General features: G+C 49.2%; 1 protein-coding gene across 1 annotated transcript; it reads left to right on the top strand.

Moving 5' to 3' along the window:
* The first annotated feature begins 10,664 nt into the window (after nt 1-10,664).
* Nucleotides 10,665-17,235, top strand: PROK1 (prokineticin 1). Its single transcript, XM_006064954.3, has 3 exons — nt 10,665-11,035; nt 14,279-14,404; nt 16,113-17,235. The coding sequence occupies exons 1-3, from the start codon at nt 10,964-10,966 to the stop codon at nt 16,230-16,232; spliced, it is 318 nt and encodes a 105-aa protein (XP_006065016.2). The 5' UTR covers nt 10,665-10,963; the 3' UTR covers nt 16,233-17,235.
* The last annotated feature ends 10,197 nt before the right edge of the window (nt 17,236-27,432 follow it).

Here is a 27,432-nt window from a genome sequence, read left to right as displayed (position 1 = left end):
AAGGATGGGCTGGTGGGTGCCCACACTTTGTAGCTACCCAAGAACTCTGAACATCTTCTCTGTGTTCAGTTATGAGTCGGGTCCTTCCCAGGGTCCTTGCAGAAGGGCAGGCATTGGACCCATGCTCTGTAACCAAGCCATGCTGATTCCATTCTGTAGGAATGAAGCTGCAGGAAGAAAGAGGCTCCTTGTGGGGTATGGATGTCAACAGAGCTGCCCTGAGGGAGATGCCTTCCTTGTTAGTCGACTCTGTGGTGTGGTTCTGGGCGTTGTTCCTGGACACACAGCTCCAATCCATTTCTCAAGACCCCAGGCCACTCAATGAACTACTCACTAAGCTTTATTAAATTCCCTTTTGCTTAAGCTGGTCAGACAGATTCTGTTATTTGCAACTAATATCCCTGAGCTGTATGAGTGGGTACAGAGGTAAGAGTGATGATAAAGGATGCTGGAGGACAGGGGCACGTGAAGGTGAGGTGCCCGGGTATCAACCTGTGACATCCAACAGGATATTGGCTAGATAGGCAGGGACGAGAGTGGCTCAGGTGGGGACAGGTCTGAGGTCATCAGCACTTAGGTGACCATGAAACCTGTGGAGGGACCAAGAGGCTAGTGAGTGTGCAGCCCTAGGGCACCTCTAGAGGAGACTGAAAATGGTGGGGGACTTGGAGAAAACAATGTTGTGAAAAGCAAGAGAGAGGGATTTAAGGAAAGAGTATTTGCCTGTGTCAAAGGCTGCAAATGAGCAAGTGAGATGAGGATTGAAAATGGAGTTTTGTATTTGGCTTTTTTTTGTTTGTTTTCTAATTTAAAATTTTTTATTGAAGTATAGTTGATTTATGACATTGTGCTACCTTCTACTCAGAGAAGGCAATGGCACCCCACTCCAGTACTCTTGCCTGGAGAATCCCATGGACGGAAGAGCCTGGTAGGCTGCAGTCCATGGGGTCGTGAAGAGTCGGACACGACTGAGTGACTTCACTTTTACTTTTCACTTTCATGCATTGGAGAAGGAAATGGAAGCCCACTCCAGTGTTCTTGCCTGGAGAATCCCAGGGACAGCAGAGCCTGGTGGGCTGCTGTCTATGGGATCACACAGAGTCGGACATGACTGAAGCAACTTAGCAGCAGCAGTACCTTCTACTATGTATTTGGCATTTAGAGGACAAGGGCGGCTTAGAGGAAGTGGTTTCACTGGTGAGGTGGGAACCAAAGAGAGGCTGGAGAGGGTTGAGGAGGGGACAGGTGGAGAGGAATGGAGCCTAACTTTCTAGAAACCTACAGTGCAAGGAAGAAGAGGAACAGGTGGAAGCTGAAGGAGGGAGTGGAGCCACATTCAAGGGCAAGCTCAAGGGCAGTTCCTTTGAGCAGTGAGCTTGTGGTATGGATGGTGTCGGGGTGACTGGGGGTGATCAGTCCAGGTTGTGGAGTATTTCTTCTTAGGCACTTGGTAGTCTCTGATACATTGTAGTTGTGTCTTCTCTTTAACTGCATCTTCCAGTTGTAGAAGAAAGAGGTCTGGTGATCAATCATCGTCAACCCACTTAGATAGCTGGGATGGAAGTAACTTGGTGGAGACTTAAGATGCAAGGACTGATTGGAACTGGTCCTTGGATTTTTAAAATCCAGTTGAGTTCTGAAGATGAGGTAGATAAAGTACAAGTTGTCTGTGGGTTAGGGAGTCTCAAGGGCCCAGGATGGAGTCTCCTTAGACCCAGATCAAAAGCCAGATCACCGTGTGACCCCTTCATGTGGGAACAGCCACCAACAGTGTAAGTCCTGCTGGTGCAACTGACCCCAGACACAGCTCTGTGCATGCTCTGGCTGGCTGCTTTAGCTGTGTCTGCTTCTTTCTTTTCTTTTTCTGACTTTTTTCCCTTTTTTTTTTATTTGGAGGATAGTTCCTTTACAGTGTTGGTTTCTGCCATACAACAATGTGAATCAGCCATAGGTATACGTATGTCCCCTCCCTCCTGAACCTCCCTCCCACCCCCACCCCACACCACCCCTCTAGGTTGTCACAGATCTGCTTCTTCTTTTTGACAATTTCCCCCCAGATGTGTCCATCCTAATGTTCTAGCTAAGTTTGGCTAGCCTGACCTTATGACCATATATCCCACCTAAGTCTCCTCACCCTACCTCAGGAGTTTTTAGCTATTTTTGTACCATGGATGTCTTGGAAGTCTGTGACTCTCACTCAGAGTAATTCTTTAAAATGTATAAAAATAAATATGTAAGATGCGAATAATTATACTGAAATTTAAATGTTACAAATGATTATATTAAAAACAAATTTATGATATGGTGATATATGTCCTTCTTTATTAATGTATCAAATAACATTGTTGCTGTTCAGTCTCTCAGTCATGTCTGACTCTTTGCAACCCTATGGACTGCAGCATGCCAGACCTCCCTGTCCTTCACCATCTCCTGGAGTTTGCTCAAACTCATGTCTATTGATCAAATAACATGGCATGGACTAATAACTACTGTAGTTTCAAAGTAGTGATGAACAGAAATATTTTGAGCTATTTGCAGCCATCAGTCACTTCAGTAACTCAGTCATGTCTGACTCTTTGCGACCACATGAATTGCAGCACGCCAGGACTCCCTGTCCATCACCATCTCCCAGAGTTTACCCAAACTCATGTCCATCGAGTCGGTGATGCCATCCAGCCATCTCATCCTCTGTCGTCCCCTTCTCCTCCTGCCCCCAATCCCTCCCAGCATCAGGGTCTTTTCCAATGAGTCAACTCTTTGCATGAGGTGGCCAAAGTATTGGAGTTTCAGCTTCAGCATCAGTCCTTCCAATGAACACCCAGGACTGATCTTTAGGATGGACTGGTTGGATCTCCTTGCAGTCCAAGGGACTCTCAAGAGTCTTCTCCAACACCACAGTTCAAAAGCATCAATTCTTCAGCGCTCAGCTTTCTTCACAGTCCAACTCTCACATCCATACATGATCAGTGGAAAAACCATAGCCTTGACAAGACGGACCTTTGTTGGCAAAGTAATGTCTCTGCTTTTGAATATGCTATCTAGGTTGGTCATAACTTTCCTTCCAAGGAGTAAGCGTCTTTTAATTTCATGGCTGCAGTCACCATCTGCAGTGATTTTGGAGCCCCCCAAAATAAAGTCTGACACTGTTCCACTGTTTTCCCATCTATTTGCCATGAAGTGGTGAGACCAGATGCCATGATCTTTGTTTTCTGAATGTTGAGCCTTAAGCCAACATTTTCACTCTCCTCTTTCACTTTCATCAAGAGGATCTTTAGTTCCTCTTCACTTTCTGCCATAAGGGTGGTGTCATCTGCATATCTGAGGTTATTGATATTTCTCTTGGCAATCTTGACTCCAGCTTGTGCTTCTTCCAGCCCACCGTTTCTCATGATGTACTCTGCATAGAAGTTAAATAAGCAGGGTGACAATATACAGCCTTGACGAACTCCTTTTCCTATTTGGAACCAGTCTGTTGTTCCATGTCCAGTTCTAATTGTTGCTTCCTGACCTGCATATAGGTTTCTCCAGAGGCAGGTCAGGTGGTCTGGTATTGCCATCTCTTTCAGAATTTTCCACAGTTCATTGTGATCCATACAGTCAAAGGCTTTGGCATAGTCAATAAAAGCAGAAATAGATGTTTTTCTGGAATTCTCTTCTTTTTTCCATGATCCAGTGGATGTTGGCAATTTGATCTCTGGTTCCTCTGCCTTTTCTAAAACCAGCTTGAACATCTGGAAGTTCACAGTTCACGTATTGCTGAAGCCTGGCTTGGAGAATTTTGAGCATTACTTTACTAGTGTGAGAGATAAGCGCAATTGTGCGGTAGTTTGAGCATTCTTTGGCATTGCCTTTCTTTGGGATTGGAATGAAAACTGACCTTTTCCAGTCCTGTGGCCACTGCTGAGTTTTCCAAATTTGCTGGCATATTGAGTGCAGCATTTTCACAGCATCATCTTTCAGGATTTGAAATAGCTCAACTGGAATTCCATCACCTCTGCTAGCTTTGCTTGTAGTGATGCTTTCTAAGGCCCACTTGACTTCACATTCCAGGATGTCTGCCTCTAGGTGAGTGATCACACCATCGTGATTATCTGGGTCATGAAGATCTTTTTTGTACAGTTCTTCTGTGTATTCTTGCCACCTCTTTTTAATATCTTCTGCTTCTGTTAGGTCCATACCATTTCTGTCCTTTATCGAGCCCATCTTGCATGAAATATTCCCTTGGTATCTTTACTTTTCTTGAAGAGATCTCTAGTCCTTCCCATTCTGTTGTTTTCCTCTATTTCTTTGCATTGATTGCTGAGGAATGCTTTCTTATCTCTCCTTGCTATTCTTTGGAACTCTGCATTCAGATGCTTATGTCTTTCCTTTCCTCCTTTGCTTTTTCACTTCTCTTCTTTTCACAGCTATTTGTAAGGCCTCCCCAGACAGCCATTTTGCTTTTTTGCATTTCTTTTCCATGGGGATGGTCTTGATCCCTGTCTCCTGTACAATGTCACGAACCTCTGTCCATAGTTCATCAGGCACTCTATCCATCAGATCTAGTCCCTTAAATATATTTCTCACTTCGATTGTATAATCATAAGGGATTTGATTTAGGTCATACCTGAATGGTCTAGTGTTTTTCCCTACTTTCTTCAATTTAAGTCTGAATTTGGCAATAAGGAGTTCATGATCTGAGCCACAGTCAACTTCCAGTCTTGTTTTTGCTGACTGTATAGAGCTTCTCATCTTTGGCTGCAGAGAATATAATCAATCTGATTTTGGTGTTGACCATCTGGTGATGTCCATGTGTAGAGTCTTCTCTTGTGTTGTTGGAAGAGGGTGTTTGTTATGACCAGTGCATTTTCTTGGCAAAACTCTATTAGTCTTTGCCCTGCTTCATTCCGTATTCCAAGGCCAAATTTGCCTGTTACTCCAGGTGTTTCTTGACTTCCTACTTTTGCATTCCAGTCCCCTATAATGAAAAGGACATCTTTTTTGGGTGTTAGTTCTAAAAGGTCTTGTAGGTCTTCATAGAACCATTCAACTTCAGCTTCTTCAGTGTTACTGGTTGGGGCATAGGCTTGGATTACTGTGATATTGAATGGTTTGCCTTGGAAATGAACAGAGATCATTCTGTTGTTTTTGAGATTGCATCCAAGTATTGCATTTCGGGCTCTTTTGTTGACTATGATGGCTACTCCATTTCTTCTAAGGGATTCCTGCCCACAGTAGTAGATATAATGGTCATCTGAGTTAAATTCACCCATTCCAATCCATTTTAGTTCACTGATTCCTAGAATGTCAATATTCACTTTTGCCATCTCCTGTTTAACCACTTCCAATTTGCCTTGATTCATGGACCTAACATTCCAGGTTCCTATGCAATATTGTTCTTTACAGCATCGGACCTTGCTTCTATCACCAGTCACCTCCACAACTGGATATTGTTTTTGCTTTGGCTCCATCCCTTCATTCTTTCTGGAGTTATTTCTCCACTGATCTCCAGTAGCATATTGGGCACTTACCAACTTGGGGAGTTCCTCTTTCAGTATCCTATCTTTTTGCCTTTCCATACTGCTCATGGGGTTCTCAAGGCAAGAATACTGAAGTGGTTTGCCATTCCCTTCTCCAGTGGACCACATTCTGTCAGACCTCTCCATCATGACCTGCCCATCTTGGGTGGCCCCACACGGCATGGCTTAGTTTCATTGAGTTAGACAAGGCTGTGGTCCTTGTGATCAGATTGGCTAGTTTTCTGTGATTATGGTTTCAGTGTGTCTGCCCTCTAATGCCCTCTTGCAACACCTACCATCTTACCTGGGTTTCTTTTAACTTGGACCTGGGGTAGCAACATGGTATTAAAAGATCTCTAATTTCTCTTGGTGACAAGGACCCAGGTATGATGAATACTTCTGTGTTTGTGGCCTATGGTTAGAAGAGAAGAATGTTACAGTTCACTTAGCAGTGAGTGATAACAGGATGCAATTGTTTTCTCTGCCGAAGTTCATGGATCTTTTGAATTCTGTTCATGAACCATTTGGGGAGCTGTGGTCCTAGATTAAGAACTGCTGGTTTGGATGTGTGGGTTTCCATTGTTTTATTGCTTCTTTCTTTCTTTTCTGGCTGCACTGCACAGCATGTGAAATCTTAATTTCCTGACCATGGATGGAACCCGTGCCTCCTGCTGTGAAGAACAGAGTCTTAACCACTGGACGGCAGGGAAGTCCCTGGTTGCTCCTTCCTTTCTTCACATCTCTCTTAAGTGGATCAGAGGCAGCTCTCATTTAATCATTAGCCACTAATGAACCACTAATAAAGTGATCAGCCATGTCGCAGGCAGGAGCTATGTGGCCTGTGGACATGCACTCCCTTTCTAGTTTGCAGAGCAATGGCCTCATGGTAGAGCTGGAAGGTAGAGCTGAAGGCAGAGCTCAGACCCCCTAGGAATCCAGGTTACCCCACGTATGAGGGTGAATGACCTCGGGGACTGAGTCAAGTCAGGCTTCCTGAGCCTGTGCCTCTGTTCCAGGGCATACCTATGCTTGAGTGGAGGGCTGTGCTCACCACACAGACACACACACGGGCTGTATAAACAGTCCCGTAAAATAATGACATCTGCACCACAGCACTAAAGCAGAGAGAGGGAGAAGTTGGTATTGTGCTGGGCGCTGGGAGGATACTGCTGAAATCCACCTGTGCACAGGAACAGGAGAGCCCTCAGTTACGGAAGAAAGCAGGCCCAACAGCTGTGAACCCCGACCCTGACATGTGGGAGGCTCCGTGTGAACATCTGCTGATGGGAGTTATTGAGTCAAGAACCCCAAAGCTCCCTAGAGTCTCCTTTGGTATTTCCACCAGGTTGCTGTCGATCCCTGGCCTCCCTCTAACTGGCTTGTCTTCAAGCACCAGTATCCAAGAAAAATAAAGTGCTTTCAGTTGCTGTTATTGGTCCTGTTTGCAGCAGCATCGCTCGCTACCATTCTTCACGACATTGTGTGCGATAATTAGTTTTGTGTGCTGTGGAGAGTGAGGGAGGGCGTGAGAGTGAGGGAGGGGGTGAGAGTGGGGGATGAGGGCAGAAGGTGGGTGCTAGCCTGAGATCACTGCGAGCTAACATTGTCTCTTGAGAAGCAACCTGTGTGAGACTGGCGGTCTGCGCAGGGCCCCTGAAGCACACAGGCCGGCCAGCCTCTGTGCCCCTCCCAGCACCCGGCACAATGCCACCTTCTCCCTCTGTAAGTTACTGACAGGTGGTGGTCTCCTGGTTCTCCTGTGGTGTGTCTGGATCAGTGCCATGGTATACAGATGGGCCATAGCCATATTATTTTGATTCTCACCCAGAACGAGAATTTTACATGAAGGCTGACAGGCCCATCAGTTTAAAATATTTAATTGAAGTATAGTTGATTAACAATGTTGTGTTAATTTCTGATGTCCAGCAAAGTGATTCAGTTATACAATATTCTTTCCCATTATGGTTTATTACAGGATATTGAATACAAGTTCCCCATGCTATACAGTCTGACCTTGTTGTGTATCCATTTTATATATAAAAGTTTGCCTCTGATAATCCTAAACTCCCAATCTTTCCCTCTTGTCCCCCACTCAGGCCCATCTAATTTTTTTAAAACTTTTGTATTGTAGTGTAGTCAACTAAAAATGTTGTGGTAGTTTTAGGTGAACAGTGCAGGGATCCAGCCATACATACACATCTATCCATTCTCATACAAACTCCCTTCCTGTCCAGGCTGCCATATAACATTGAACAGAATTCCTTGTGGTGTACAGTAGGTCCTTGTTGGTTATCCATTTTAAATATAGCAGTGTGTACATGTCCATCCCAAACTCCCTAACTACCCCTTCTCCCCGTAGGCCCATCTTTTTAATGATAGAAAATGGCAGTAGCTGCAAATGCTGCTGTGTGCTAGGCATCTTGCTGAGACTTCAGCAGCAGCATCTCACTTAATTCTCCACAAACCACCAGAGAGATCCTTCAAAGTGTAAATCACATCCTGCTCCTCCTCTGCTCCAAACACTCCAAGGGTGCACATCACCCTTGCTGTCAGGCCTCCACCATGCCCTGCAAGGTTGGCAGGGTGTGGCCCCCGCTCCTGCTCCAACAGCATCCCTCCCTCCCCCTTCCCCTGTTCTCCACCCTCCTTATTGCTCCTGGAACTGGCCAAGAAGGCCCTACCACAGGATCTCTGCTCCGCTTCCTCCCCGCAGGCTCTGCCCAGTGCATTCCTTCACTTTACTGGGGTTCTTGAGTGTCTTCTCAGAGAGACCCTCACCCCATCTAAAGCACCATACCATGTCATACTCTGCTGTCCTCTCTGTCTTCCTTTTTATTTTAATATTTATTTTTATTTGTTTATTTGGCTGGTTTTAGCTGTGGCATGTGGGATCTAGTTCCCCAACCAGGGATCAAACCCAGGGCCCCAGCATTGAGAGATTAGAGTCTTAGACACTGGATCAGTAGGGGAGTCCCTCTATCTTCCTTTTTAATAGCACTCGGCACCCCTAGCCATTTTACTATAAATCTATTTGTTTATTTGTCTATTATCTGTCTCCACTGCATGAGGGCAAGGATCTTGTTTTGCTCTCTGGTCTATTTCCAGCGCCAAAAATAGTGCCTTCAATATAGTGAAAAGAAAGTGAAAGTGAAGTCATTCAGTTGCATCTTACTCTTTGTGACCCCATGGACTGTTGCCCCCAAGGCTCCACCATCCATGGGATTTTCCAGGCAAGAATACTGGAGTGGGTTGCCATTTCCTTTTCCAGGGATCAAACTTGGGTCTCCCACATTGCAGGCAGGCTCTTTACTGTCTGAGCCCTTCAATACAGTAGTTGTGACTAAATATATAGGCAATGAATACATAAATACATGGACGGATACTCACAAAAGCCCATGATGTAAATGCTATTCTCACCCTCATGTTACAGATGAGAAGACTGAGGCTAGCTTTAGATTCTCACTCTGCTCATGGTGGTGAAGCTGAGCTGCTCTTCTCTTCCCCGCTCTCTCACTCATAAACGCTGGTCAACGTGTCTACCTAGGAGTCACATTCCCTTGGGACACTCTAAGAAAAAAAGTGTTGGATGGATTAATCTGTTTAGGAAATAATTACCAATTGCATTTTCCTGCTTGGTGTTTCAAGTGCTTACTAGTATATAAAAGGCCCTGAAAAGTCCTGCAGTAAAAAAAAAAGCTGGTGGAACTGTGTAATCAGTTTCCCAAAGCTTCGACTGTGGAAATCTCATATGTATGTATTTGTATGCACATAGAAGGCAATGGCACCCCACTCCAGTACTCTTGCCTGGAAAATCCCATAGATGGAGGAGCCTGGTAGGCTGCAGTCCATGGGGTCACGACGAGTTGGACATGACTGAGTGACTTTGCTTTCACTTTTCACTTTCATGCATTGGAGAAGGAAATGGCAACCCACTCCAGTGTTCTTGCCTGGAGAATCCCAGGGACAGGGGATTCCGTTGGGCTGCCATCTATGGGGTCACACAGAGTTGGACACGACTGAAGCAACTTAGCAGTAGCAGTTGCAACACCTATTAACATATTGCAGGACGAAGAGCTGACTCATTTGAAAAGACCCTGATGCTGGGAAAGATTGAGGGCAGAAGGAGAAGGGGACGACAGAGGATGAGATGATTGGATGGCATCACCGACTCAATGGACATGGTTTGGGTGGACTCCAGGAGCTGGTGATGGACAGGGAAGCCTGATGTGCTGCGGTTCATGGGGTTGCAAAGAGTCGGACACGATTGAGCAACTGAACTGAACTGAGGACATTTCTTGGGCAATAATGGCTTTTATCACTGTGGAGAGAAGGGACTTTTATCACTGTGGGGATTGTCTGATAAAAGGTCCTGGGAGGTCTCTGCATCAGTTGCTAGGAGGGGCTGTGCCCAGATTCACCTTCCCCAAGACTGGTGTCCAAGCCCACCATGTTTGTTAGCCCCTGGATAAGGTCAAGCTCAACCCATAGAACAGGAAGGCACATGGCTCCTGGTACCTTTAGCTGAAACCCAGCTCAAGCATACTTTTCCTCAGGGACCTGTCAACTGGCTCATCCTCTGCCTTCTGGTTCCTGAGCCAAGTGACACTTGGTGTTTGTCCAGAGCCTCTTAGAGGGCAATTCCTTATGAACTTCTCAGGAACATCAACCCCACAAGCCTGGCTTTGTTTTCTCACTGTCTTATGTCTCCCTATTGGAATATTAACCTTCTAGGGCAGCGGTCCCAAACCTTTTTGGCACCAGAGACCAGTTTCATGGAAGATAATTTTTCCATGGACCAGGACCAGGTTGGGGAGATAGTTTGGGGATGATTTCAAGTACATTACACTTACTGTGTACTTTATTTCTATTATTATTACATCAGCCCCACCTCAGATCATCAAGCATTAGATCCTGGAGGTTGGGGACCCCTGTTCTAGGGGACCAAGGACACTGCCTTCTCACTATGTCATCTCAGCCCCTCAGTCCGACAGGAAAAGCCCAGATCATTCTTGTTGGCTTGAGTGTGAAGGAGCCGATGATCCTGGGTTTGGTGCAGGGAGGAGTGAATGGTGATGTTGCAAATCCCTTGATTTATTACCAAAGCTTTCCCCTGGCCCCAAGCAGAATAGAAGGATGCCCCAGAGGCGACAAGGACTGTGGGGTGCGATGCATGGAGCTGACTGGATCATTGCGTCCTGAGAGTCAGAGCGGCTGTCACTGCCACCGATGGTTCATCTTTATTGGTTTCGCTGGTGATTCAATGTCATTAGGGATTCAGGTCTCATCTCCATCTCTGAGATCATCTGAATAACGGAGTCATGGGCAAGAGTGGAGACAAGGCATCCACGGGCAGCCTGGATCGGACGCTATAAATCTCAGGGGAGAGCCTGGCATTCTGAGCTTGCAGGTGTGAGGCGGAGCGGAGGCAGCGGAGCTGGCAGTGGTTGCCTTCACCCCAAGTGACCATGAGAGGTGCCACGCAAGTCTCAGTGATACTCCTCTTGGTGACCGTGTCCGACTGTGCCGTGATCACCGGGGTAAGTCGTCCAACATTCTCTCTACCCTGGGTTTTGGGAGGATGTCAGGGTCTGCCTGGGACAGGACCCAGGAACCACACAGGAAGCAAACCAAGGACATGGGAGCCAGTTCCAGACCGCACTTCCGAGAGGCATCTCACAGGGTTTTCACGTTAGTTAGACCTCAATAAAGGGGATCTGCTTCAGAGAAACTGTGTAAATCAAATTCTGCTTTCAATAAATGAGGAGAGCATTGCAAATTCTGAAGTTTGGACCTTTGGTCAAAAGAAGGTTTTTGAGCAATAATGAATCTTTTATAAAGTGGATTAGCACTCCCTAATTTATCTTTTGTGTAAATTTTAGTTTTCATGCATGGTTTGGTTCACATGTCATAGTAAGTTGACTTAATTAAAGGCTGTGACCTTATTTAGCTTCTGTTGGGTATGTTTAATCTCTGCTTTCTCTACTCTTAAGAAAGTCGATCTTGAAACTCTTTCTTTCCCATGCAGTTTATATGTTTTAACTCTGTGCCCAGTTGATAGGAATAAAGGTAACGCCAACAATTGGCTAAGTGACCCAGAAACAAGGGTCAGATAACAAGTAGAAATCCAGCCCCACTGTGGGTGCACCCAGGCAGGCACATTGTAGTATTCAAGACACCCCAATAGTGGTTCTCCCTCAGAAGTTTGACTTCACCTGGACCCACCCTCTCATGGGCACAGGTTGTGTGATGGTGATGGGACCATTCTTATGAAAACAGGAAAGTAATGACTGACCTGGGAGCTTTCTAGATAAAAAGCCACTAGAACAAAAAAAAGAGAGAGACATTCACTTTTGTTTCAACTTCCTCCAGCTTTTTACACAGAAAATGGAAATGTAGAGGAGGCCAAACCATTCCTGGAACTGGATTAACTGTAATGTTCACAGAAAGCGAAGTCTCTTTCTTCTCCCTTTTAGAGGAAAAAGACTGAGTTTCAAAGCAGAACAAACATCAAAGGCAAGCCAGTGCTTTTGGGACCCAAAGCATAAATACAACTGTCAGGACAGAACTGCACCTGATGAATGTGAGCCACCGAAGGCGGCCTTCTTCTGGTGCAGCTTGAAGGTTGGGAGGGTGAGAGCAGAGGGCAGAAGCCGTGGTTACCCCACCAGGGAGCAGGTTGATCCTGAGTCTGGCCCAGAGGCAGATCTGACAGGAGGGAGGGCTTAGAGATGGGAAAATGTCTTCCTAGAAGAGCCTCCAAGCTGACCCTTGGGAAGACAGAGAAGAGGGACACACCGAGCAGACCCGCCGCGAGCAGTCAGAGTGGTTAGAGCCGCTCCCTCTGCACTCCGAGCCCTGCTGCTGCCCCGTCTGACTCTCAGAAAGAGGCTGGGCTCCACCATCCCCGCAGTGCCCTGCTCCCTAGACCTCGACTGTCCCAAATTCAGTCCTGGAGGGGCCCTCCTCCCAGGGGGGACAGTGATGCCACACCTCTGTGTCAGAAGAGTCACGTGGAGTCCACTCAGCCCTGACCCTGAGCTTTCAGGGACCAGCTGGTGTGTGAGACGTGCCCTCACTAGGTTGGAGACCAGATGACTGCCCCCTGCACCTCCTCTGAGTGTCGAGCAGTCCCAGCATGTCCCACTTTACTGCAGGGCCCCACAGGGTAGCCAGAGGGCACTGCATGGCCCAGTAGAGAAGAAGTGAAGTGAAAGTTGCTCAGTCGTGTCTGACTCTTTGCGACTCCATGGACTATATGGTCCATGGAATTCTCCAGGCCAGAATACTGGAGTGGGTAGCCTTTCTCTTCTCCAGGGGGATCTTCCCAGCTCAGGGATCGAACCCAGGTCTCCCCCATTGCAGGCAGATTCTTTACCAGCTGAGCAACAAGGGAAGCCCCGTGGAAAAGGGCCAACCCAAACCAGCTCCCAGTTTCAGCTCAGAGAAGCCACAGATCTCTGAAATGGGAAGGTGGGGTGCTTCAACAAGGTGGCCTCTCCTGAGTCTGGAGCAGTTTAATTCTGTTTTCCTTAATGTAGGCTTTAGCTTAAAGCAGGTTTGTGTGGGTCTTCCCTGGTGACTCAGATGGTAAAGAATCTGCCTGCAATTCAGGAGACCCGGGTTCAGTCCCTGGGTTGGAAAGATCCCCTAGAGACAGGAAAGGCAACCAACTCCAGTACTCTTGCCTGGAGAATTCCATGGACAGAAGAGCCTGGCGGTCTACAGTCCATGGGGCTGCAGAGTCAGACACGACTGAGCGACTAAAACACACACAGATGGCACCTTTCAGAAACCAGGCAGGGCCACTCAGCCCCTGCTCTGGGAGCCCAACCCAGAGGAGTCCATCCTAGAGGAGTTACTATTAGTAACCCATTTTACTGGTAGTAAACTGAGGCACTACTACGACTACTATTAAGTCGCTTCAGTTGTGTCCAACTCTGTGCGACCCCACAGAAGGCAGCCTACCAGGCTCCCCCGTCCCTGGGATTCTCCAGGCAAGAACACTGGAGTGGGTTGCCATTTCCTTCTCCAGTGCATGAAAGTGAAAAGTGAAAGTGAAGTCACTCAGTCGTGTCTGACTCTTTGCGACCCCCTGGAGTGCAGCCTTCCAGGCTCCTCTGTCCATGGGATTTTCCAGGCAAGAGTACTGGAGTGGGTTGCCATTGCCTGAGACTAAATAACTTGCCAATTGTCATATAAGGGCCAGGCAGGCCAGCAGAGATGCCCTTGGGGGAAACACCTGTCGGGGGATGCTGGCCCCTCAGATGAAACTGGGTTTCCAGGGAGGACTGAGGGGGCCATGGTGGGGAGGAGAGGCACCAGCCCCGAGTACTGCTGGGTGAGGGCTGGAGGGTCCCTGTCCACAGAAACTTGACACCGACCACCCTGGGGTGCTGGCCATTGGGACCCTCCCCCTCGAAGAATTCGAGTTATTTCAATCTCCTTAGCATCCACTGAGCATTTTCTGGTGCTAGAAAAGCTCTGTCTCCTAAGCTCTAGCCTTGTCAGAGGGGAGCCTCTTCACCAAGTGGCCTCAGAGGAGCTCAGAGGGCTCTCAGATCCAAGTCTGCCGCCCCGCTCAGCCCTGAGTTTCCTGCCTCGACAGGGGCAGGGGTGGCGCTGCACGGCCCCGGGTGTCCCGGGGGACTGAGGCCTGGGTACCGAGGCCTGGGTTCCGCTCCCAGCACCCCTCTGAAGGGTTTTTGGATGTACTTTCCCTTCTGGTTTCTCTGCAGTGGTGCCCACGGGCACTAACGGCCCCTTTGTCTTCCCCCCCGCAGGCCTGCGAGCGGGATATCCAGTGCAGGGCAGGCACCTGCTGTGCGGTCAGCCTGTGGCTGCGTGGGCTGCGGGTGTGCACCCCGCTGGGGCGGGCAGGAGAGGAGTGCCACCCCGGCAGCCACAAGGTACTGCTCACACTGGCTCAAGGCACAAGGCGCTGGACCAGTGTTCCGACTCCAATCTAGGGATTTCTTGCCACCTCTTTACTTTGGGGGCGGTTGGGGTACAGCGGGGTCCTAATCACACAGCCTGTTAGACCTAGAGGCTGGAACCCCAGTTCCTCATTTGCCGAGGCCCCTGGGTCTCAGTTACCTCATGCATACAAAGTGGGGAGTAGACTGACATCCCTAAAGTTTCTGTTCTGATAAATTCAGATTCTGAGAGTCTCCTGAATGCCCTTTACTGCACAGGGTTCTTCCTCTAGACTTCCTAGGTAGCTCAGCGGTAAAGAATCCGTCTGCAATGCAGGGGACGAAGGAGGTACAGGTTCAATCCCTGGATTGGGAAGATCCTCTGGAGAAGGGAATGGCAATCCACTCCAGTATTCTTGCCTGGAGAATCCTGTGGACAAAGGAGAATGGCAGGCTACAAGCCATGGGGTGGCAAAGTCTTGGACACGACTGAGTGACTCAGCACGTGCACACACATCCTCCCCTCAAGAACACAATGCAGTAAGACTGTAAAGTGGGTTCCCACCCAGAGCCTGAGTATGAGGGGGTGTGCAGGGTGAGGTTGGCCAGGCCCCCAGGGCATACACTTTAAGGAGACTCACTCCTCTGTGCCCTAGGCATCCAGCACCCACTCTGCTTCCTGAGGAGCCGCATCCCAGAGACCACAGAACAGCCCCAGGGCCTTTTCTGTCAGGTGGATGCGGCAGCACCTGTGGGCTTGCGCCCGCTTCCCTGGGCTTTCTGTGGCCGAGATGCCCTGCAAGCCCCTCTGGGGAGCACGCCTGCACCCAGGAGCATCCTCCAATCATCATCCTCCCTGGCACAGCCCTCCTAGGCGTAAGGAGGCTGAGGCAGGGAGGGAGACAGAGCACAGTCCTTGTAGCCTTGGGGTATTCCCAAAACAGGCAGCAGAGGTAGTAATACACCGAGTGCTTACCACATGCCAATCATCATACTAAGTGATGGTTTTGCACGTTTAAACCTCTTTATCATGTAAACCTATTTACAACCACATGTGGTAGCCACTATTATTAACTCCCTTTACGGATAATAAATTGAAGCACAGAGAGGCTAAAAAGCTTGCCGGTTGTCACACAGCTGGGAATTGGCAGACCTAATTTGAGCCCAGGCTGTCCGACTTATCTATGCTCCTAACCCCTCCTACTCACCCTCCTTGAGGAACCCTCAGTGGCTCAGCCTTCCTGTGTGTGTGAGTCACCCAGCAGGGACCCTGTCCTGTGCAGCTACATCCCCGACACCCACACAGGGTGGAGAGTGTAATGGATGAGCTACAGGTGATATTCAATCACCGGTGTGAGTGTGAATTTGTGAGACAGTGGGTGTGCTGGGTCAGCGGGGGGACCCCGGTGGGTGGTGTGGGGGCTCGTGGAGTTTGGGGGATAGGTGGGTGGGCCACATTGCACAGTATCAGAGCTAGACTGCCTGAGGTCAAACCCTGGCTCCTCCACAAGCTGGCTGTGTGACCTTGGCATGTTACTTAACCTCTCTGTGCCTCAGTTTCCTCCTCTATAAAAGCCATTATTGGGGTGCTGGGGTGCAGGTGATGAGACATTTCAGCCAGGGCTGGGCCGGCCAGAGGCCCCCCCCCGGGGGCCCGCCTCCCTTTGGTGAAGGTGACGTCTACTCTCCTCTCTCTCCCCAGGTCCCCTTCTTCAGAAAACGGCAGCACCACGCCTGCCCCTGCCTGCCCAACCTGCTATGTTCCCGTGGCCTGGACGGCAGGTACCGTTGCTCCACCAACTTGAAGAACATCAACTTTTAGGAGTGTGTCTGGTCTCAGGACACCCACTGGGGGTGCCAGGCCTCTTTCTGAGCACAGCCTGTGGTGGTCTCCCTTGGACTTTTATTTCTGCGGAAAGGCCCAGCCCTGCATCCCCTCTGCTGTCCCACTTCCTGCACTGCTGACCTACACCCCTGCTCCCCTGCCCACATATGTGCACTGACGCAGACACATGCACGTCACAGGGTTTTACGGTCTGCCCGGCTGGGCTGTGGGGTCCTGGCTGGCGGCTGTGGTCCTGGAGGAAGCCCATGTGCACTGCTGAGGCCGCCTCAGGGGCGGTGAGTAACAGGGACGTACTCCTTCCTTGTGTCTCCCTGCCCGGCCCTTCCTCCACCACAGGTGAACCGTCCTCCCTGGGCCCTGCCGCTCCCCTCCGGCATGTGCACTTCTGCCCGCATCAGTGAGCTCGTGCAAAGTATGGGGCCCCAAGAGGTCAGTCGGCCTCCACACGGCTGCTGTGGGTTCAGCCTGTGGCCAGCCCGCTGGATCAGAACTGCAGGCCTCCCATGCCCCTCCCAGCACGTGTTACCAGTTCCCAGTGAAGCCCCCGATCCTGCTACCTCCCTGTGAAATGCAGACAGTGGTGGTTCATGAGGCCATGAGTGAGTTCCCTCCAATAGTCCCCTTCCAAGGGTCAAGAGCAGGTCTATGTGTGACCTTGAGGAAGCCTCTGGCCTCTGCTCAGCTGGAGGAGAGATGGGAGCTAGCCGGCAGGCCACTGATTTGGGGCACAGAGGGGACCGTGACCCAGGACCCTGGCCAGGCTGTGTGTGCCCCACTTCTATTATAAATACGGCATCTTCTCTAGAGGCTGAGGGTTGCCTGAAGTTCAAAGCAGTTTGTCTGGGTGTCACACCACTGGCCTCCATCTGGTGTACAATCCCAGGCCCCCTCAGCCCTCCCATCTGGACCCTGCCCAAGGCTCGCCCGGGCGTGGTGGTGCCCATAGCCGTGAGCACTGACTACTGGTTGCAGAATAAAAGCATGAACAAGGGTCAAATGGCTGTGTGTTCCTGCCGTGCCTGGGGACGTGGGAAGGGGGCAGGGCCGGGCCCTGTCCGGGTAGGAGAGGGATGTGACTGGAATCCCTCCTCCCCTCTGGGGCAACTTTTTGGAGAAAGTGGATACAGGGTCCGTTTGCATGAAGGGTTCGAGGCAGCTCAGTGGGCTCTAGGCGATGAGGAGGGTGTGGCTCAAATGGGTTTCTGGGTTGGAGGCAGGAGGCCTTGTGAGCTGAGCCCTTTTGTCCCTTTTGTTGAGTGTCAAATAGTCGATGCCACCAGGCACCACGTGTGGGTGAGAAAGTTTGCTTCAGGGACGGGCTGGTGAGGCCCTGATTCTGTGTCTGAACCAAGGACTGGAGTATCCTTTAAGTGCTAGCCCTATGGCCCTTCCTGACCTCAATTCTTAGTCTGCTGCTGCTGCTGCTAAGTCATGTCAGTCGTGTCTGAGTCTGTGCGACCCCATAGATGGTGGTCCACCAGGCTCCTGTCCCTGGGATTCTCCAGGCAAGAATACTGGAGTGGGTTGCCATTTCCTTCTCCAAATTCTTAGTCTGGGAAAGTGCAAGAAGCCTCCAAGGAGACTGGTTTCTGAGTCCTTGGTCCATGGGATTTTCCAGGCATGAATACTGGAGTGGGTTGCCATTTCTTTCTCCAGGGTATCTTCCCGACCCAGGGATCAAACCCAGGTCTCCCGCATTGTAGGCAGACGCTTTACCGTCTGAGCTACCAGGGAAGCCCAGAGCGGCAAAGGCCTGCGCAAATGCTAAGTTTCCCTCTCAGCTGGTGGAGTCTGGTGCCATCTAGTGGCTGACATGGGGGTGGCACAGAAGAGCTGAGGAGGAATACATGGCAGCATCAGAAAGAAGGGAGCTCTCAGAGCAGATGGGGACCACTCCCCAGACATCCCGTGTGTTATATTCAATCAGAGATTTAGAGGGACAATGCTTCCACCTGGGTGAAGAGGCATGCCAGGACACATGTTTAATTGCTCTTTTGCTTCCAGTTCCACCCTACAAATTTCTTTCCTGGAAGCCTCTGTCATCTTCCTGTGAGACATCACCTCTCACAGGTTCTCCAGGATTAGAAAAGTGGTGCTGGATGGGGGTCAGAGGAAAATGATTGGGTGCTTCCCCTCCCGCCACCCCCCACCACCTGCCAGCCTGTCTGTGTGCAGCAGAGCACTGCATGGGAAGAACTGCTTGTCTTCCCAAATCTTCCTTTTCTCTGCTGGTCTTGATGGTTTGTGCTCCCACCGCCCCCTACTATGAAGTCTGAAGCTTGAGGGCAGTCTAGAACTGTCTGCCTCTCTGTTATTGTCCCTTGTCTCTGACTTCCTTGTCAAATGATCACCAAGCTCTCTTTCTTTTACCTCCTGAAAGTCTCTCGGTTCTGCCCCTGTTCCCTCTAGTCCGGGGCTGTCTGAGCCCTCACCCTACTCGGTGTGGTTCATGGCAACTGTTTCTACCTACTCTCTCTGCCTTCAGTTTCTCCTTAGAATCCACCCCTGCATACCCACCAGTCATCCTTCTAGGCAACAAATTTGCCTGGTTCTTTCCTCATCAAAAATCCCCCCAAAGGCTTCTCTGCAACAAAGGAGAAAGCTTGTCTTGTCCGGAAGCAAAAAGCTCCTTGTGGTCTGGCCCGGCCACCCTCTCTCTGCTCTCCTACTGTCTCCACCAGCCCTCCCAACCTCAGGACTGTCTTGGTTTGTGGAAGACGCCACGTGTATCTTTGCCCAGGCCATTCCCTCTGTGGGGAATGCCCTGCTTTCCTCTCATGTCCTGTGACTTCAAGGCATCCTGCAGATTAACCCACATGCGTTCCCCACCTCCACCTGCATCCATGGACACAGAGTGACTGGGACACACCTCAGGCCCTGAGTTGACCCTTGTTCTCAGAAGCTCTCATGTTTCTGTCAGCCTCCACCGCAGGAGAAAGAAGGGCAGTGTCTGAGTCCTGTTTGTGTCCCCAGGGTTGAATGGTGAAGGTCGTGGCTGGAGCAGCTGCACAGCCAGAGGACAGAGGCTTGGGACAGCTGACTCTGGGTAGGAATAAGGGTGAAACAGGATCCACTCCTTGTTGGCTTCCCCCTTGGTCCTCTGACACCCCTCTCGACCTCCATAAACTTCCACTGATGTTTTCCACTCAAAGTTTATAAAGAAAGGCTCCTGTGGGAGCCTGGAGCCAGCCACAAGCCTGAGAGAACAATGTGTGGGCCTCAAAGGGACCACTGGGCCTAGGACAGCAGGAGGGTCACAATCTGGGGCCCTCCATCTAGAATATTCTTTCTTGTGTTAGACCCCTACTTGGAAGGCTCTACTGCCCATGGATCATAGGTATATTAGATTTATTTAAATATGAGTATAACTTGGAGGAAAAATACGGGTGTGGTTTTTAAAAGGGATCAGAGCCCCCAGAGTGGGCTCACGTCGTCAGGGGCAGGAAAAGCCCCTGGCCTAGTGAGGACAGAGGGGCCTTAATTTGGGGACTGAAGATTAGTGAGGAGGATTAACTGGATCTAAGCAGAGAGACAGGCTGATGAGTAAGAAGCCGTGGGCATAGCTCTGACAGAGACAAGGCATAGAGAAACCTGTGAGGTTTCGTCATGAAACTAAGACCCGAAGACCAAGTAAACAAATCTGTCAAATGGCAGCTTGACATTTTCTTGTCATTTTGCATTTGGCTCGTTTGGCAACTCTCACAGAATTAGCAGCAAAGTTACCTTGCTACCAGGGTGGCACAGCGGTAACAGCACAGACTGCGAGTTTGGACCCTGGTCAGGCTATTTATTAGATAGGAACTGTGGACAAGTTACTAAGCCTCTCTACCTCAGTTTCCCCATCTGTAAAATGGGCAAGAATAATAATAATAGTGTAACTGAGCAGGATCCTATGGGCTTTGCCTGGACAGACATCTCCATGTCCTCTGACTACCTCTTATTTGTAGAAAAACTTTCACCTCCTAGGCCTTGCTAGAGTTCCAAAGAATAAATTTTATTTGAGAAGTGAGAAAATGCAGAAAGGAAAACAGTCAAATGAGACAAATAATAATAGTTTAGCCATTAAACAAAGTCAAGGACATTTAGTTCCCCCTCAGGGGCTCTACATAATATCTCGAGCCATATCCTTTGAGTTGTTTTGCAGATACTGAAACCCCCACCAGGTGGAAGAAGTTAACTGACTGTATGCTGCCCAGAAGCACAGAGACCCCAGACAGGCTGGAACCAGAAGGTTGATGATGTTGACTCCCCATGACCTCACTACTAACCAAAAGAAGAATGTCTATGAGCTGATTACACACCCTGCAACCCTCTCCCTCACCCTGTCTTTATTTTATTTTTCTGGCTGTACCTTGTGGCGTGCGGGATCTTAGTTCCTCACCCAGGAATTGAACCCATGCCCCCTGCAGTGGAAGCATGGACCATCAGGGAGTTGGACCATTGGACCATCAGGGAACTCCTGCTTACCTTGTCTTTAAAAGCCTGCCCCTGGAAAGCCACTGGGGTGTTCGGATCTTCTGAGTCTCAGCTGCCAGGACTTCTTGTTTGGTGCCCTGCAATAAACACTGTACTTTGCTTCACCACAACCTGTCTTGGCTCTACTGCACTTGGGCAAATGGTCCCAAGTTTGGTTCAGTAACAATAGTATCTGCCCCTTTGGGTTGGTGTGAGGATTAGATGTTAGTGCACAAGAAGAGCTTAGGGCAGCCTTGGCCAGTGGAAGCTCCATGGGAATGTTTTATACATTTTTTGTTTATTTATGAAGACGTCCCAGTTAGCACTGGGATCTGTCTGCCTGGCTCACTAAGCCAGTTACCTGAGGCATCTCCCCCGCGAGAGACTCATAAAACTGCCAAGGAGAAACAAGCACCGGCTCTTGGATGCGTTTCACTTTCCCAGAATTTGAACGCAGAAGGAAGAAATCTCAGTTTGTTCGGCCTGTGTGCCATTATTATGATGTAGTTTAAAAGCACAGGTTTATGTGGGAAAAGCTTAATAACACTCCGTTTGGGAACATAGCTACACAAATCTTATCTAAGAGCTTCTTAATACCCTGCTTAAACATATGAGTCACTGTTTCCAAGTGAAATGGAATGTTTGCTCAATATGGGCTATGATCTTAATACTGCGTTATACAATTTTTTTTTTCTAGGAAAAGCATAAGGAGTGTGGGCTCTGAATTTTATTCTGGTTATTCTCAGATTGTGTTCAAATTAAACCTGCCAACGCGTGTGTGTCCCCTGAGATAAGCAGCTCAGGGCTGGTGACCCCAGGACTAGGAAATGTCGTTTACCTTGTAGACTTGCAGATTCTAAACCTTAGTGTACATAGAAGCCCAAAGGGTGATGCTAAAATGCTGTTTCCTGGGTTACCTCCAGAGACTCAGATTCAGTGGGGCCTACAATAAGCCCCCCTCCAGCTGTGACTGATGCTGGTGGTCCCGGTGCCTCCTTTTCCAAAAAAATGCTGCCCTACCCTGTCTGTCTCCCCAACCTCCAGAGGAAATAAACATACAATGAAGTTCTACTTTTCCCCCAAGGGACCGAGAGACTAGTTTCCATTAGGAAAAGCTCCAGTCAAGCTAGAGCATGGGCTTAATATTAAAACAAGGACGAGCAGGACAGGAGGGAAGGCAGGGAGAATGTGATGGGGTCTGCGTCCATCCAGAATTAGGTTTCAAAGTTTGTGCAACTGTCCCTGGGGAAACCTCAATCGCTGAAGTGAAACCAAGGGGGAAGAGGAACACAAGGAGGGGGCCACTGTGAGGAGAGAGGGGAGGCCCCCCATGGGGCTATAATTTCCGCTCACTTGAGGGCGGACAGCTGGGGCCCCACCTGGAGGCTGGGAAGCCCTGCAGGTGAGGAGGCAGCGCTGGCTGCCCCGAGACCCCAGCCAAGAGGCAAACACGTGTCCTACATATGTTCCCAGGCCCCCATCTGGGGCCCAGCTGTGGAAACCTGGACCTGAGCTGCCAAACGGGATGCTCTGTGTCAGCAGGGGATGTTTGGGAGACGGGGCAGCAGAAAATGGGGCCCAGGCCCCATGGCTCGGGGTTGTCCTGCCCCAGGAGCCTGCTGGGGATGGAGAACTTTGCAAGGAGCCCCTGGGCCGAGGCAGCCCACAGCTCACTCCCAGGTGTGGGGAGTGAGAGCTCACACCTCTGAGAGCTCACTGTGGGAACTGCCTACCTGACCTCACTAGCTTCCAGGAAGGGACACTGAGAAGGGGCTCAACGAGGCCCTGGGAGAGGCGAAGGGACGACTGTTTTGGGGGTCAGGTAGAATTACGCTCTTGGGAGGATTTGGTCCCAGCGGGGTGCTGAGCGCCAGCCGGGCTCCCTGTAGAGTCTCCGGCCCCAGGGTCCTCACTGGCAAGGGCAGCTGTGAGGTAACTAAGGAGTGCTGTCAGTGGTCTGCTCTCCAGGTGTTTGTTCCTTCCTTCCATGAGGGCCTGTGGGCAAGGCTACCTACAGCCACCACGGCCCCGGACAGCCTGCACTGTCCCAGGAGCCCTGGGCCAGGGGAGACCCATGGGGATAGCAAAGTCTGGGGGCCGGGAAGGGCTTCGCTGTTTGCCCCAGAGATGCCCTGAGCCCCTGGGGAGCTTGGGATGATCAGAAATAGGGTCCTGTGCTGCCCCTAGCATCTCCCAGATGCTGCCCCTTCCCTCCCAGCCCCCACCTGCCTTCTGCCCTCCACGGCGTGCTCTGTCCTCCCTCTGCCCTTCCGTCTGATGGTCCTGCCCCTCCCGGTGACACTGGGGCCAAAGGCTCAGATTCTCAGCTCAGCTCCGTTAGGGCTGAGGCCGCTCTCAGAGTCTGTTTGCACCTCTGCTACATGTGGACAGCAACTCTGGCCATCTCGCCAGTTCGTTGTGAGGTAGACCCCACAGCAATGTGGCCCCAACCTTCTCTGGTGGTGGAGCACGGTGGGGGTTGTTCATTAGGTACCCAGAGTCCTGTGTTCCATCGCAGAGATGCTGGGTCCCAATTCCTGGAAAGGGGACCCTTGGGAGGCTGGGGTTTTAGCCACAGGAAAAATGTTGGAAAGCTGTTAAGCAAGGAGACCCCAGGGACCCCCTCTTCTTGGGATGACCTTGGCTCTGCCCACCACTAGCTGCCTGGGGAACCTCAGGGAAATAGCTTCTTTAACCTTCCTCCTCAGTGAAACGGCGTTCCCACTGGGATTCCCCTTGCAGGGTTGTCATGAGGCTGGAATGAGGTGGTGCGAACCCCAGGCCCAGTGAGCTCGTGTACGGACAGCACTCTGCAGGCTGATTGAGGACTTGTTCTGCCCATAGAAAGTGGGTTTTGTGCCCCTTCAATAAAGGATGGTGTCTGCATTAATCAGTCACCAAGAGCAAGTACAGAAACTGGATGTTGAACTTAGCGCAGGATGAAACAGCCTGTGCCCCGTCCCACCTCACCTAGCATGAAATGGGCTAGGTGGGAGGCAGGCTGACCTCCTCCAGGGAGGCAGCCATCAGAGCCACTCTAGAACCCTCCCTCCCAGTACACCTCTGGTGTCTTTTTAATTTTTTTTAAATGTTTTAAACACCATCCCAAATAGACCCACCCAGGACTTTAGTGCCCAAGGCAGCCCCCTTCATTCCATAAACCACCGCGTGGAGTCAGCCTGTTTGGTTCAAGGTGAAGATTTTAACCCAGGCTATTTATAATTCCCGCGATGGAGCGGGTGTCAGTTTCAAAGCAGTCACGCCAGATGTCGGTTTGGAAGCTGAAAGGGAGACAAGCATTATTATAAATTAATGTTGCCAGTGATTAATATTTGATATTTTAAACACACATTCATCTGGGAGGAAAAAAATCCCCTTTAATTAGCGTGGCCGGCTGTCATGCAGTTCTCCCCTTGACGACCGGCTGCCACAGGTCTTCCGGTGTAGCTTCAGGCAAAGACCTGACTGAGGGAAGGAAAAATGAGCCATGAAGTCAGGTTGTCTGTAGACCTGCCTCTTCAGGCGGGTTCTGTCAGGCTTGGGCATCCTGCACTGCCTTCACTCAGCCCATCCTTTCTCCTCTGTGCCTCCCGCTCCAGTTCTGGGCTGGGAAAACCACAGGTTGGTTCCATCACAGCCTAGGAGTTAGGATTTCTTTTGAGTCTGGGCTCTGCCTGAAAGTGAGGAGGCTCACTGGAGGCCGACGATGTGGGCTTGCCTGCAGACCTGTCTTATTTTGTCTGCACAGTGTAAATAAAGTGACTTGTATTTAAAATTTGGTATATTTCCCCCAAACCCACATTTCCTATCAAAGTGTTAAAGTGCAAGTGTTAGTCCGTCAGTCATGTCCGATTCTTTGCAACCCCGTGGGCTGAAACCTGCCAGGCTCCTCTGTCCATGAGATTTTTCAGGCAAGAATACTGGAGTGGGCTGCCATTTCCTTCTCCAGGGAGTCTTTCAGACCCATGGATGCAACTCCTGCATTGCAGGCAGATTCTTTACCATTTGAGAATGTGGGAAGCCCCTACATTTCTTATACCTCTTAGAAAATGATGAATCCTGGCATCCTGGAATTCGGTTCCCACAGTGGCACTAACTGGAGGGTGTGGTATTCAGCTGTAGAGGGTTGTTTAGACACATCTGAACTCGCCACACCTGTGTCGAGGTCTCCACCACACCTTTCTTAGGGTGGCCACCGGGTGACTGGGGTTTACATCTCATCTGAAAATAATTTGTTTGATCTACACAGTGCTGGCTGCGTTATGCTTAAAATTTTTGGAAGGCAATTAAATTAACTGTGTATTTCTATTTTTTGATATTTACTTTAAAAATTAGAATTAGAAACACAGTCTCCAGTACCATATAGGCGCATATCATATGACTTGCTTCACCCATAATTTAGTTAAAGCGAAGATTCTCTGGTAGAATCTTTGGCAGATGATTTCTCCATTACCTGCCTGGCCCCTGTGGGCATCTGAGCTTTCTCCTAGTGCTCAGTGTCACCAATCCTCAGGTTTCTCATCCATTAAATGAGACCCAAGCAGGGTGGAATGGAAAGATCACGGGTTTTGGAGTCAAACTGGTCCTGGATTGAAATCCTGGCAGTATCCTATTCTGATTTGGGAGCTGGGTAAGTGACAACTTTGTTAAGCTTCATTTTTCTCATTTATAAAATATGGGTAAAGATATCCACTCTGTATGTTTTTGGTGGTGATTAGAAGAAAGGAGAAAAATATTAATAATAAGGGCTTATGTTTTTTTAATGCCTACTGTCCACTAAGGGGCTTCCCTGGTGGCTCAGTGGTAAAGAATCCCCCTGCCAATGCAGGAGACTCGTGTTCAATCCCTGGGTGGGGAAGATCCCCTAGAGGAGGAAATGGCAACCCACTGCAGTATTCCTTCCTGGGAAATCCCATGAACAGAGGTGCGTGGCAGACTATAGTCCATGGGGTCACAAAAAAGTCGAACATGACTTAGTGATTAAATACTAAGAAGCACATACCATAAATTTAGCATGCTAATCATTTTAAGTGTACAGTTCAGTGGCATTAAGTACATTTGCATTCTGTGCAGCCATCATTACCTCCATCTCCAGACCTATTTTCATCTTGCAAAACTGAAAAATCTATACCCATTAAACAATTATGCCCCATTTCCTTCCTCCCCCCAGGCCCTGACAACCACCATTCTGCTTTCTGTCTTTATGAATCTGACCTCTCTAAGTACACCATGTAAGAGAAAATAAAGCATGTATGGTCAGATTTCAACATTTTCGATATCTGAGTTGAGGGTATCAGGAATTCTTTGTACTATTTCTGTACAATTTATTTCTAAATTATTTCTAAAAAAAAAAACCTCTGAGCTTCCCTGGTGGCTCAGAGGTTAAAGCTTCCACCTGCAATGCAGGAGACCTGGATTCCATCCCTGGGTTGGGAAGATCCCCTGGAGAAGGAAATGGCAACCCACTCCAGTATTCTTGCCCGGAAAATCCCATGGACAGAGGAGCCTGATGGGCTATAGTCCATAGGGTAGCAAAGAGTCGGACATGACTGAACGACTTCACTTTCTTTCTAAATAAAAAGATTTTAAAGACTGAGACAATCCAAAGACCTCTTCAGATAAATTCCACAGTCATAAAATTGACATTCAGCACATTCAGAAGAAAGAAGTTAGAAACCAAACAGCAATAGAGCATGCTACTCAATACCCAGAGCCCCACTCTGGGGAAGCTATTGAGCTGGGGTTTGGGGAAGAGGGGCTGGCAGGTCGCTTCTAAATCCCACGTGGGGTTGCTTTTCAAGTAGGGAGTTGAAAAGAGGAGGAAAAGTAGGGGGAAGACAAGAAGAAAGGGATGAGAAGATTCTCTGGTAGAAGTCAGGCCCCTCCCAACGATTCCTCCACTTTCACAAGATGCCTGCACAACATGATGGGACAAACCAGGGCTAAAAGGGGGCAGAGAAGTTGGCCGTGGAGAACATGAGCCACTGCAGGACAACAAAACAGAATCTCTCTGTCATACATCTTGAGATCATGAATGTCTGCATTATAAATAGAGTTTTAAAGAATCACTAAATAGTTGGGGAGGAGAACTCAATCCAAAACTTCAACTTCAAAAGCTTCATGACATTGGATTTGGCAATGATTTCTTGCATTTGATGCCAAAAGTACAAGCAAAGAAACAAATTAGATTACAGCAAAACAAACAAAAAACATTTGTATATCAAAGGACACATCAACAGAGTGAAACTGCAATCCGCTGAATGGGAGAAAATATTTGCAAACCAAATACCTAATAAGGGGTTAACATCCAGAATATGCAAAGAATTCCTGCAACTAAACAACATGTAAAAAAACAAGTGTTGAAGCCAGAAATTGACATCAATACAAAACTATTACTTAATGTTGATCAAATCCTCTTTCTCAACTATTTGGTGATTCCTTAAAATTGTGTTTATAAAGCAAAACATGACCTTAAGATGCATGACCCAGTGATCCAGAGACTTGGTTTGCTGGGGACCCTGAGTCCTGCATTGGAGTTGGGGGAGGTCACTTTTACCCCTCCCTCTCTCCCATTCTATTCAGGAAGCTGGAATGGGCTTCCCCATTGCATTTTTCCATAACTCACAATGTGCTCTCCTGTGTGTGCGGGGGCCAGGTCCCCAGCCCCAGTGTTCTCATGAGAGGACCCAGCAATTCTGTGATGTGTTGGGCAGACATTCCT

The sequence above is a fragment of the Bubalus bubalis genome, chromosome 6 (assembly GCF_019923935.1).
Source record: "Bubalus bubalis isolate 160015118507 breed Murrah chromosome 6, NDDB_SH_1, whole genome shotgun sequence".
NCBI classification, from domain to species: domain Eukaryota; kingdom Metazoa; phylum Chordata; class Mammalia; order Artiodactyla; family Bovidae; genus Bubalus; species Bubalus bubalis.
This window is presented reverse-complemented; position numbering and strand designations above follow the sequence as displayed.